Consider the following 13,657-nt stretch of genomic DNA (forward strand, 5'->3'; position numbering starts at 1 on the left):
CTGCTGGACGTGGACACGTATAACGCCCTGCTGAAGACGCTCCAGAGAGACTGCCTGGTGAGAGGAAGAATAACCCAACTGTGATTTCTACCTTTAAAACTGTAATTGTGATTAAAAACTAAATCTTCAGGTTTTCTTGATTGTTGGGCTACACATTTTTTAGGTCAAAATGTTGCAATTATAACATAACAGAAATTATTGTTGACACAAATTATTATTTATTTTATTTATTATTATTATTATTTATTTATTTATTATAATTATTATTTTATTTATTTATTATAATTATTATTATTATTATTATTATTATTTTATTATTATTGCAACTGAATAAACATATAAATTGCTAAATAAAAACAAAATAATAAATATTACTATTGTAATATTTCACTGTAAAATAAAATAGTGTAATAATAAAAAATGTAAACTTTATTTAAAAAAAGTATTCAGTAGGCAAATCTGGACATTCATTTATTTATTTACATTTAATTAATTATAATTATTTATTTTTATTTCAAAATGTGCAACTCTGATTTAACATGCAATTAAAACCAAAAAAAAATCGCACTTTTGTTTTTCTTGGTTGTAGGGCTACAAAATGCATTCTTATCATCGTTATTATTGCTACTAAATAATGATATGAAAATGGCTAAATAAAAACAAAATAAATATAAGTATTGCTAGTATTTTACTGGAAAGAAAATTTGTAATAATTAGATTTTATTATTATTATTATTGCTATTATTGTTATTTAAAAATTGCGATTTAAATTGTGATTTAAAATATATATAAAAAATAAAATCATGCCTGTATATATACCATATGACTATATATTAATAATAAAAATAATAATAATAATTATTATTATTATAAGTATTACAATTGTTACATTTCACTGTAAAAAAATAATTTAATAAAAATAAGACAATAATAATTGATTTTGATTTTATTTCAATTAATGGTGCAGTCCTAGTTGTGTTCTAAAGGGTTGCAGACCTAAAGGGTGTGTAGTGAAGGTGTGTGTGTGCATGCGTGCGTGTGTGTGTGTGCATGTGTGTGTGCAGGTGTTGGAGAGTTTTAAGATCATGGACTACAGTCTGCTGTTGGGGGTTCATAATCTGGATCAGGCGGAGCGCGAGCAGCAGATGGAGGGATCTCAGAGCAGCAGCGATGAGAAGAGACCGGCCGCACAGAGAGCGCTTTACTCCACCGCCATGGAGTCCATTCAGGGAGGAGCGGCGTGTGGAGACTCCATCGACACCGAAGACACGTGTGTGTCTCTGATTTAACACCCGGAGTGTGATGGGATGCAGCAGCACATGCTGATTCTCTCTCTCTCTCTCTCTCTCTCTCTCTCTGCAGGATGGGAGGCATTCCTGCTGTCAATGGAAAAGGAGAGAGACTCCTGCTCTTCATCGGCATCATAGACATCCTGCAGTCCTACAGGTCACACAGTACAGTCAGTTGTACAATCATCTGTTCTCTGGATCAGAGAGAGTCACATGATTCATGACATCACCCCCCCCCCCCCCCCCCCCCCAGGGAAAAAATAACTTCATTTTAATGCCCACCAGTACCGCCGCTCCCTATAGTACGCAGTCTGTGTAGGGCACCATCCCAGTTGCTCCATTCTCCCATCTGCGCTTGCGACCGCTCGCACTCACACCTCCATAATTGATGGATGGACATCTATGCCCGGGTAAAGGACATCAGCAATCTGGCGCAGAGAAAAGAAAATTAAAGAAAGTAAAAAATAAAAAAAAGGCATAAAGTTGGCTTGACGTTTGATGTTCAAGAGTCTCAAATTTAGGGACTGTCTCTAAAGTTACATGCAATATTGATAAACACTTTTCTAACGTCAGTAGCATTTGAGGAGAATGACTTACAGTCATAAAAACAACTGTAATTGTTCATTTAGGTGTCAGCTACAATGCACACATTATATATTATATATATATATATTAAAATAAATTATAAATCATTTAGGTAAAACTAGGCCCGTTTATCACTTTCAGGCACATTCATGTGAAAGTTTTTTTTTTTCAGGTTCCCTTACAAAAATAAACCATGGTTTTAACAATAACACCACAAATCATCCTTCTTGTAGCCATGTAAACTGCAACTTAACCATGGTTTTGTTACGTCAAATAATAATTTACAAAGAAGTATTAATATACTGTAATATTTTTGTTGTTGTTGTTGCTGCTATAAAACAGACCTAAGCCATCAATAGCATTTGAAATGACTTAAAATGCATTATATAAAAAAAAACAATCAGGCAATAATGATGGGTTAATAATAACACTGTTAAAATACATAATGTAGGCAAATACAAAATAAACAATTTATGTACATGTTATTACATGTAAATAATATAATTTATTAATTTACTTTTTTATTTGATTAAAGTTCTATTTTCACCCCTGTAGTAGGTGTTTTTTCTTCCATCATCATATTTGAGGTACCAAATGAGTATCAAACCTGCTAAAGATTTAACATTTAAATAAACTTTTATTTATTTTAAAAGGAATAAAATTATATTTTATTCAGGAGATTGAAGTAAAATTTGTATTTAACATTTTTAAAATATATTCTGATGTCTAAAAATGTTATATTTTAAAATTAACTATTAACCTATCATACTTGTTTATGTATTTATTTGTTTATTTGGGGGGTTGGTAATATTTGTTTTAAGCCAATTTAAGCCTTTTTTAAATTGTGTTTCATGGTGCAGGCGTCCTGTGGCTGGAATTACTGTTAAAATAATTATATATATATATATATATATATATATATATATATATATATATATATATATATACATATAAAAAATAGCTTACCTTTGAGGACTCTGAATTCAGTAAATATGGCCCTTTGTTTTATTTATTATGTTTATTGGTAAAATTGTGGCAATATATTGAATTGTATTCCATATTCCATATTTCACACAGTGCTTGTGCCTTGTAGTTGTTATTAAAATAATTTAATTTCTTGAGCTATACGTTGTTTTTTAACTGTCTGACTTTTAAGGCACTTCATTATGTAAATCTGACCTTTATTTATTTACTTTGTCCTAAATAAGAAATAATAATATTGCAATTTTTTATGGCGAAATTTAAAAAGTGAGTATTAATGTGAGTGCAAAATGAATTTATTTATTTATTTATGAGTGATTAATATAAAAATGTGTGTTTGTGCTCTTTTGCTGAGATCTCCTCCATATGATGAACCGCATGGCTTTATAATCTTCACTAGCATTACGGCTTGTTTTATGCTCTTATGTAACAGTTTTTATAAGACTGCATTAAGTTCAGGACACTCAGCAGTCTGTGATGTGATGCTGATGTTGGGGTTTTTCTGCAGACTCGTAAAGAAGCTGGAACACACGTGGAAGGCTCTGGTGCATGACGGGGTGAGAAACTCACACAGATACATCATCATCATCATCTTAAACGTTATAATGCATCCGAACCCTCCTGTACGCCATCTCAGAGCATTAGTGCACATCACGTCTGATACTGTACATCTACTGTACATGACCCTCCTTCTCCAATAAAACATACTTCATCTTAATTCCATACAAATCCCTTTCTTACTTTTTTCTCTTAGGACACTGTTTCTGTCCACCGTCCGAACTTCTACGCTGACCGTTTCTTCAGGTTCATGAGCAGCACTGTGTTCAAGAAGAGCACTTGTGAGTTTCTCAGAACCTCTGTAGTGATAATGAGCTGAAGGAGACGCTGTAATCTACAACCCGAATTCCGGAAAAGTTGGGACGTTTTTTAAATTTTAATAAAATGAAAACTAAAGGAATTTCAAATCACATGAGCCAATATTTTATTCACAATAGAACATAGATAACGTAGCAAATGTTTAAACTGAGAAATTTTACACTTTTATCCACTTAATTAGCTCATTTAAAATTTAATGCCTGCTACAGGTCTCAAAAAAGTTGGCACGGGGGCAACAAATGGCTAAAAAAGCAAGCAGTTTTGAAAAGATTCAGCTGGGAGAACATCTAGTGATTAATTAAGTTAATTGATATCAGGTCTGTAACATGATTAGCTATAAAAGCTTTGTCTTAGAGAAGCAGAGTCTCTCAGAAGTAAAGATGGGCAGATGCTCTCCAATCTGTGAAAGACTGCGTAAAAAAATTGTGGAAAACTTTAAAAACAATGTTCCTCAACGTCAAATTGCAAAGGCTTTGCAAATCTCATCATCTACAGTGCATAACATCATCAAAAGATTCAGAGAAACTGGAGAAATCTCTGTGCGTAAGGGACAAGGCCGGAGACCTTTATTGGATGCCCGTGGTCTTCGGGCTCTCAGACGACACTGCATCACTCATCGGCATGATTGTGTCAATGACATTACTAAATAGGCCCAGGAATACTTTCAGAAACCACTGTCGGTAAACTCAATCCGCCGTGCCATCAGCAGATGCCAACTAAAGCTCTATCATGCAAAAAGGAAGCCATATGTGAACATGGTCCAGAAGCGCCGTCGTGTCCTGTGGGCCAAGGCTCATTTAAAATGGACTATTTCAAAGTGGAATAGTGTTTTATGGTCAGACGAGTCCAAATTTGACCTTCTTGTTGGAAATCACGGACGCCGTGTCCTCCGGGCTAAAGAGGAGGGAGACCTTCCAGCATGTTATCAGCGTTCAGTTCAAAAGCCAGCATCTCTGATGGTATGGGGGTGCATAAGTGCATACGGTATGGGCAGCTTGCATGTTTTGGAAGGCTCTGTGAATGCTGAAAGGTATATAAAGGTTTTAGAGCAACATATGCTTCCCTCCAAACAACGTCTATTTCAGGGAAGGCCTTGTTTATTTCAGCAGGACAATGCAAAACCACATACTGCAGCTATAACAACAGCATGGCTTCGTCGTAGAAGAGTCCGGGTGCTAACCTGGCCTGCCTGCAGTCCAGATCTTTCACCTATAGAGAACATTTGGCGCATCATTAAACGAAAAATACGTCAAAGATGACCACGAACTCTTCAGCAGCTGGAAATCTATATAAGGCAAGAATGGGACCAAATTCCAACAGCAAAACTCCAGCAACTCATAGCCTCAATGCCCAGACGTCTTCAAACTGTTTTGAAAAGAAAAGGAGATGCTACACCATGGTAAACATGCCCCGTCCCAACTATTTTGAGACCTGTAGCAGAAATCAAAATTGAAATGAGCTCATTTTGTGCATAAAATTGTAAACTTCCTAAGTTTAAACATTTGCTATGTTATCTATGTTCTATTGTGAATAAAATATTGGCTCATGTGATTTGATAGTCTTTTAGTTTTCATTTTATTAAAATTTAAAAAACGTCCCAACTTTTCTGGAATTCGGGTTGTAACAGAAGTCTGATTCTGCTCTGTCCAGCGCTGAAGGTTTCTCCTGTGAAGAAGGGCCGTGTGGTGCTGAGCGGCCCCAGAGCAGCCTGGTCGTCCAGCCAGCTTCCCTTACAGAGAGACGCGAAAATCTATGATCTGAGAGGAGCGTGCAGCTTCCCCGTGCTGGAAAACCATGGTGATTATCCTACTTGCCTTCTTTATGTGCATGCCTTTGATAAGGACTGTTTTGCTTAGAAGCCAGTTTGCGCCAGGGAATCAAAATTAAAAAGGTAATTGTGACTTTTTGTCTCACAATTCTGACATTTTTTTTAGTGAATTCAGAAATTATATAGGCCTATTGCAATTCTTTTAGTTTTGCAATTTCTTTTAGTTTATAGCTCACATTTGTTACTTTTTACTCTGAATTCAGAGATTATATCTTGCGATTCTGAGATTACAGCTCACGTTTATTAAATTTTTCTCTGAATTCAGAGATTATATCTTGCGATTCTGTGATTACAGCTCACGTTTATTAAATTTTTCTCTGAATTCAGAGATTATATCTTGCGATTCTGAAATTACAGCTCACATTTGTTACTTTTTACTCTGAATTCAGAGATTATATCTTGCGATTCTGAAATTACAGCTCACATTTGTTACTTTTTACTCTGAATTCAGAGATTATATCTTGCGATTCTGAAATTACAGCTCACATTTGTTACTTTTTACTCTGAATTCAGAGATTATATCTTGCGATTCTGTGATTACAGCTCACGTTTATTACATTTTTCTCTGAATTCAGAGATTATATCTTGCGATTCTGAGATTACAGCTCACGTTTATTACATTTTTCTCTGAATTCAGAGATTATATCTTGCGATTCTGAGATTACAGCTCACGTTTATTAAATTTTTCTCTGAATTCAGAGATTATATCTTGCGATTCTGTGATTACAGCTCACATTTATTACATTTTTCTCTGAATTCAGAGATTATATCTTGCGATTCTGAGATTACAGCTCACGTTTATTACATTTTTCTCTGAATTCAGAGATTATATCTTGCGATTCTGAGATTACAGCTCACGTTTATTACATCTTTCTCTGAATTCAGAGATTATATCTTGCGATTCTGAGATTACAGCTCACGTTTATTACATCTTTCTCTGAATTCAGAGATTATATCTTGCGATTCTGTGATTACAGCTCACGTTTATTACATCTTTCTCTGAATTCAGAGATTATATCTTGCGATTCTGTGATTACAGCTCACGTTTATTACATCTTTCTCTGAATTCAGAGATTATATCTTGCGATTCTGTGATTACAGCTCACGTTTATTACATTTTTCTCTGAATTCAGAGATTATATCTTGCGATTCTGAGATTACAGCTCACGTTTATTACATCTTTCTCTGAATTCAGAGATTATATCTTGCGATTCTGAGATTACAGCTCACGTTTATTACATCTTTCTCTGAATTCAGAGATTATATCTTGCGATTCTGTGATTACAGCTCACGTTTATTACATCTTTCTCTGAATTCAGAGATTATATCTTGCGATTCTGTGATTACAGCTCACGTTTATTACATCTTTCTCGGAATTCAGAGATTATATCTTGCGATTCTGAGATTACAGCTCACGTTTATTACATTTTTCTCTGAATTCAGAGATTATATCTTGCGATTCTGTGATTACAGCTCAAGTTTATTACTTTTTTCTCTGTATTCAGAAATTATATCTTGCGATTCTGAGATTACAGCTCACGTTTATTACATTTTTCTCTGAATTCAGAGATTATATCTTGCGATTCTGTGATTACAGCTCACGTTTATTACTTTTTTCTCTGTATTCAGAGATTATATCTTGCGATTCTGAGATTACAGCTCACGTTTATTACATTTTTCTCTGAATTCAGAGATTATATCTTGCGATTCTGAGATTACAGCTCACGTTTATTACATCTTTCTCGGAATAATCATGTTTATTAAATTTTTCTCTGAATTCAGAGATTATATCTTGCGATTCTGTGATTACAGCTCACGTTTATTACTTTTTTCTCTGAATTCAGATTATATTTTGTGATTCTGAGATTGCAGCTCATGTTTTTTACTTTTTTTACCAAATTCAGGTTATATTTTTTGATTCTGAGATTATAGCTCACGTTTATTACTTTTTTTCTCTGAATTCAGAGATTATATATTGCGATTCCGAGATTATAACTCAGATTTATTACTTTTTTCTCTGAATTCAGATTATATCTTGTGATTCTGAGATTACAGCTCACATTTATTACTTTTTTCTCTGAATTCAGAGATTATATCTTGTGATTTTTTTTCTCTGAATTCAGATTATATCTTGTGATTCTGAGATTACAGCTCACGTTTATTACTTTTTTCTCTGAATTCAGATTATATCTTGTGATTCTGAGATAACAGCTCACATTTATTACTTTTTTCTCTGAATTCAGATTATATCTTGTGATTTTTTTCTCTGAATTCAGATTATATCTTGTGATTCTGAGATTACAGCTCACGTTTATTACTTTTTTCTCTAAATTCAGATTATATCTTGTGATTCTGACATTACAGCTCACGTTTATTAAATTTTTCTCTGAATTCAGAGATTATATATTGTAATTCCGAGATTATAACTCTGAGATTTATTACTTTTTAAATTGAATTCAGAGATTTTATTATATTTTATATTTTTTAATCATATAACTTTTTCCACAAAACCTTTTTAGTTTTTTTTAAATTTCACTACTAGTTTCAGAATATTCATTTAAAAGTAGCATTTAAATATTTAAAAGTAACATTCCCAAAATATTCGCACAGTGCTAAAATGGAATGTTCACTTAAAGAGACAGTTCACCCAAAAATGAAAATTCGGTCATCATTTACTCTTCCTCCACATGTTCCAGACCTGAATGAGGATCTTTCTTCTGTTGAGCACAAAAGACAGAACAGTATTTGCTTATTTATGGTCTCAGGTCTGCAGTCCTGTACTCCTCCGTCACTCGAGGAAGCGACCACGGCGTCTGTAGCCACAACTCTGTCCTCCAACACCTCTATATCAATCCCAGAATGCTCTCCGTCAGACACCACAGAGCAGCCGCGCTACAGGTCAACATTAATCACCTCTTTTACAGACATGACTTCATATTCATTCACTAAATAAGAAGCTACAGTAAAACTTTAATTGAAGCCTTTGTGTATGATGCATTATAAAGGCATTCATAATGTAACCTATAATGCATCATATATTTTCACAAATAATTGTAACCAAAATTAAAATGCATTATAATGCTTTCAGATTCCTTGTTGCATCTGAACTGTGTTTTCTAAAAGTCTAACAATGAATAGACGAGTATTATATTATAACTGTAGTAGTGATTATTTATAAGCTCATACAATGCATTGTAATGTGTATTATGACACATTACAATGCCAGCAAGGCTGCTTATTTTCTCACCACCTGGATTTTGTTCTCTGTTGTTTTCACAGAAGACACACATTGTCTCTGAAAGACGCTGAGGGAAGGTGAGCTTCACTTGCATGACTACAAACCATACTGAACTGTGACTTTACATGCTCACATCAGCTAGTTTATCAATCATGATGTAAAACATGACTTTCACTCGGTATTTAAATCAAGATGTTTCGATTGATTTTTTTTTTTTTTTTTTGGGGGGGGTTTTCTATCTGAATGTGCTTGTTTTGGCAGGACACATGAGGTGGTGGATGTGCATGAGGAAGAGCAGCAGACCATCACTGTGCAGGTGGAGGTGAAGAGAGAGAGAGAAGATGAGGAGGAGGAGGAGCCAGACGTCTGCCAGAAATCACCACAGTAAACATGCATATGAATCTCATACCTGCAGCACATTTAGTTTCTGATACAGTATTTTCCTCATGTTTCAGTTATTTGTGTAAGGGAACTAAGTCAATGGTTTGTTTTCCTAGCGAGTGCATGAAAAGATGCATATCTTGAATGCAATATACTGTAAGCTGCTTTGGATAAAAGCATCTGCCGTATGCATATATTTGAATGTGTGAGCATGCACTAAATACTGTATATTTTTTAATTTCCTTTTATTTTAGCTGCAAAGGCAAAATTTTAAAAAAATATATTTTTTGAAAATTACAAAAAATGAATATTCTAATATTATTATTATTATATTTAAATATATTGATGTTTTATTTCAGCTTTATTTTAGGTAACGAAAACAGTTTGAATAGTTTTAGTTAACAACAAAATGGATTCAATAAATTGGATAAAAACATCTATAAACATCTAAAATTGCCATCCATTTACATTATATAAGTAATATAATAATATTATAAATATTTGTATTTTACAATAATATATTATTATTACAAAATAGATATTTTTTCATTTAATAACTCATTAATTAATGTTATTGCATGTATATTATATATCATTATTATTATTCTAAATAAACTATTTATGTCTAACATTTTTTATTAAATTAACTAATTATAAGCTAATGATTTTTTAACATTTCACCCGATTATAAAAAGATTTGAGTCTTCTTCTCTTTATTTCTATAACTGTGACGGACGTTCCTGCGGTATTTTTTTTGGTATTTTGGTATTGTTTATATATTTTATTATTATTATATATGGTTTTAACTTTTGATATTTACAATTATAATACTTTGTATATATAATTTTAGTTTTATTCCATGTGCTTTATTTTTTTAACATTTTATATATATATATATATTACAACATTACAATATTTTACTGAGATTTACATTTAGTTATTTAGATTGAATTTTAAATTAGAATTTTAGTTTTGTAATATTTGTACTTCTTTCTTCCATGGCAATGTTTCTAATTTTTATTTTGAGTTGAGTTTAAGTTTTCATCTAACATTTATGTAATTTTTTCGTTTAATAATAATAATGAATAGTTTTCGTTTTAGCTTATAACAACAAAATAGAAGAATAAAATGAATACAATTTTAAAGCAATGGAAACATATTTGATAAAAAAATAACCAGTTAAATAAACTAGTTAAGTAAAATATATAATAATAAATATTATAGATCCTGCTTTTAGTCAGTCTAGAAATACTTAACAATTAAGCTTTAAAAAAACTTTTTATATTATTAAATTCTTATTATTTATTTATTTTACATTTTTTAATTTGAATAAACTTAAAACAAAATTAGGCAACATTTTAAATTTGGTGTTAATTTTTTTAACTTACTAAATATGATATATTTTCTATTATTATTTATTTCAGCTTTATTTTAGTTACCAAAAATGATCTTAATAATTATATGTTTAATCAGCAATCACAAAACTGCTAGATAAAATCCCTGAAAAATATATATATAGTTAAAGTTCCCAGTTATACTTAGCAAATACATGATATCATATTTAATATTACAGAATCTGCTCTTGGTGAGTGCATTCTCTATTGTGTGTAAGAATAAAGTGTAGGAACCCCATGGAAATGCATTGAGCAAAAGATATCATTAATCAATTATTGTATTTAAAATCAGCTAAAACTTTTAGCAGCCCAATCATATAGTGAATCAAAAATGAGCTGATAAATATCAAATTGATTATTACTTCAGGTTCATCCATCAAACTGGAAATAGTGTAATTGAGATCAGGGTTGTTTCAGTTAATTAAAACTAAAAGCATTAAAAAATGTTTTAAAAATGTTTAAAAACTTGAAAAATAAATATCAACGATTTATCTGTATTATTATTTCAGCTAGTTGGCAGGTAAACATATTGGTTTAATTTAACTTAATGTACTTAAACATCTAAAACTAAAACTGTAATAAAAATGATTAAAAACTGTATAGACAGTTAATAAAAATGAACGAAATGTGCAACAAAATGACAAAAAAAAGTTTTAGTTAAGAATAAAAGCAAAACATAAAATGCAAACAAAAACATGAGATTATAAAAACTAATTAGAAACTATTAATTAAAATTATAATACTATTTCAGTGATTCTAAAAGAAAACTGAAGACACTGTAATAGTTTTGATTTTTTTTTTAAGTTTTAATTATTTTGCTGTTTTTATTTTTATTTTTTAATTTAGTTAAAAGTAATAACAAATATAAAAGTTAAATGTTTATATAGTTTTTGTTACTTTTATATTTATATTAATGCTTTTTACTATTTATATATTATATATTTTTATATTATTTTACTTTTCTTTCTTTGTTTTCCTTCAGTTAATTTTAGAACATCAAGTTAAACTAAAATCGAATTTGCTTTAGCAACTAGCTAAAATGGAAATGTATTTTTCTTGATTGTTAACAACTCTAACAAATAATTAAGTTTCGTTATGTGTTAGAGTGTTGGAAAATCCATAAATTGCATTCATACTGTGCTCTGCATGTGTATTGCATTGCATTTCACTGTGATCTGTTGTTTTATTCTTCCACTAAATGTTGAATGTTTCTAGTGACCTCATGTGTTTGCTCTTTCTGTCTCTGTGTTTGTGTTTCATGCGTCTGCTTCGCGCTCCGTCTCTCTCTCTGTGTGTGTGTGTGTGTGTGTGTGTGTGTGTGTGAGTGCAGTTCATGCATGTAGTAGAGGAATCTCAAGGGCTGCATCCAAATCTGTTTATGAAATATATATATTTCATACTATATATAGTATGAAAAATTAGGGTTATTGCATCCTGAAATATATTATTATATAACGAAGGATGGCAAATATGTCTCTGCAATCTTTCTGAAATAAACATCCGTTCATTATTTTTGGTCTTATATTCCTCCTTGCACTATGAACAGTGAGGAGCGACTTTTTTTAGAAGAAATTTAGACCGAAACTTTGCATTTTCATTACTTATAAATGTTTTTTTTTTAATTATGTTTTCCAGATACTAACTCTAAAATGATTATCACACCTTAAATAAATGAACTAATGTGCATGGTTAATTATACTGATATTATAAAACATTATAACATTAATAAAAATATTATAAAATATTAATATTTATTTGTTTTTTTTTATTACAAAATATATAGCTCATTTATAGTATTAATGAAGATATAGTAAAATAAAACTAAACAACGTGAGAAAAAACTTTGCACTATATGGTAACAATTTATTTTAGGGTCTCTTAACTAGTTGCTTATTAGCATGCATATTACTAGAATATTAGCCATTTATTAGTACGAATTAAGCATATATTAATGCCTTATTCTAAATCCTTAATCGTCCCAAATACCTAATCGCCTACCTTACTAACTATTAATAAGCAGCAATCAGGAATTTATCAAGGGAAAAATCATAGTTAATAGGGAATAAGTGTATATATACTGTAAGTGTACTCACACATATGTACACACACACACACAATAAGCCTAAATAATGAAAAGTAATATAACAACTAATAATTGGAGATTTAGCAGGTAATGAATGATTGTAGAGCGATGCTAATGTTAGCATTAATTATGAGGTCTGTAAGTATGTACTCAAGTGTGCAAAGCAGATGCAGTGTTTTCATGAACATCTGTCTCTGTCTCTGTCTCTGTCAGTAATCTGGGTGTTCAGTAGACGTCTCTCTGTGGGTCTGAAGAGGTTTTGCTGTTCTCCTGGATGGATTCGGCTCATCTGAGGACTGACGATCCTTCAAGACAAAAACCCTGTTCCTCTTCTACCTGATCGATTCCCCTCAAGAACAACCTTCGCTCTCAGAAAACCCAGTGTGTGTTTGTGAATCCAGACGTCTTGTTGACGACCCATAATGCACTAGACCAGATGTAATGTCTTCAGTCATTCCATGAACTCCTCTGAACGACGTGGCTCTTCCTGATCAGTCACTTTCCATGTGTCCAGCGTGGAGCGTCCTCATTATTCAATATGAACTCCTGCCAGTGATTGCATGAAATTAATACTGTGGAATACTGTTAAAATGTGTGATAAAGAGTAAAGATTAGAGACTGAAAGCATTGCTGCAGATGATTGAAAACATATCATGTGAAACACATCCTTAAAACAAGATGCATTTACTTGAGAATTAAAAAAATTTAAACCGTGTGTGTGTGTGTGTATATGTGAATTATAAAAATGTATATTTGAGGAACATTTTCCAATATTTCTTTTTCCTTTTATAAATGTTTTATTTATTGTCATCCTTTATCAACTATTTTTGAATGTTTATTAGAATTTTATAGCTAGAAATAAGAATTTAGAATAGTTATTAAGCTATTTTCATCATTAGTATTATGAATTTGTTATACATGTATTATTTAAAAAATACATATTCCATTCTAGGAACAGTTACCAATTTATTTTTCCTTTCAAAAACATGTTTTATTGATTGT

General features: G+C 31.5%; 1 protein-coding gene across 1 annotated transcript in view; it reads left to right on the plus strand.

Moving 5' to 3' along the window:
- LOC132095973 (phosphatidylinositol 4-phosphate 5-kinase type-1 gamma-like) overlaps positions 1-13,082 on the plus strand; it is a 29,842-nt gene extending 16,760 nt beyond the window's left edge. Inside the window, exons 7-16 of the mRNA XM_059501075.1 lie at positions 1-57; positions 1,065-1,270; positions 1,363-1,446; positions 3,364-3,412; positions 3,610-3,694; positions 5,382-5,528; positions 8,325-8,457; positions 8,839-8,874; positions 9,059-9,181; positions 12,869-13,082. The exon at positions 1-57 is cut by the window's left edge and continues 243 nt beyond it. Of these exons, the coding sequence (XP_059357058.1) occupies positions 1-57; positions 1,065-1,270; positions 1,363-1,446; positions 3,364-3,412; positions 3,610-3,694; positions 5,382-5,528; positions 8,325-8,457; positions 8,839-8,874; positions 9,059-9,181; positions 12,869-12,887 (939 nt within the window). The 3' untranslated portion in view covers positions 12,888-13,082. The remainder of the gene's footprint in view (positions 58-1,064; positions 1,271-1,362; positions 1,447-3,363; positions 3,413-3,609; positions 3,695-5,381; positions 5,529-8,324; positions 8,458-8,838; positions 8,875-9,058; positions 9,182-12,868) is intronic.
- Positions 13,083-13,657: the final 575 nt, after the last annotated feature.

The sequence above is a fragment of the Carassius carassius genome, chromosome 20 (assembly GCF_963082965.1).
Source record: "Carassius carassius chromosome 20, fCarCar2.1, whole genome shotgun sequence".
NCBI lineage: Eukaryota > Metazoa > Chordata > Actinopteri > Cypriniformes > Cyprinidae > Carassius > Carassius carassius.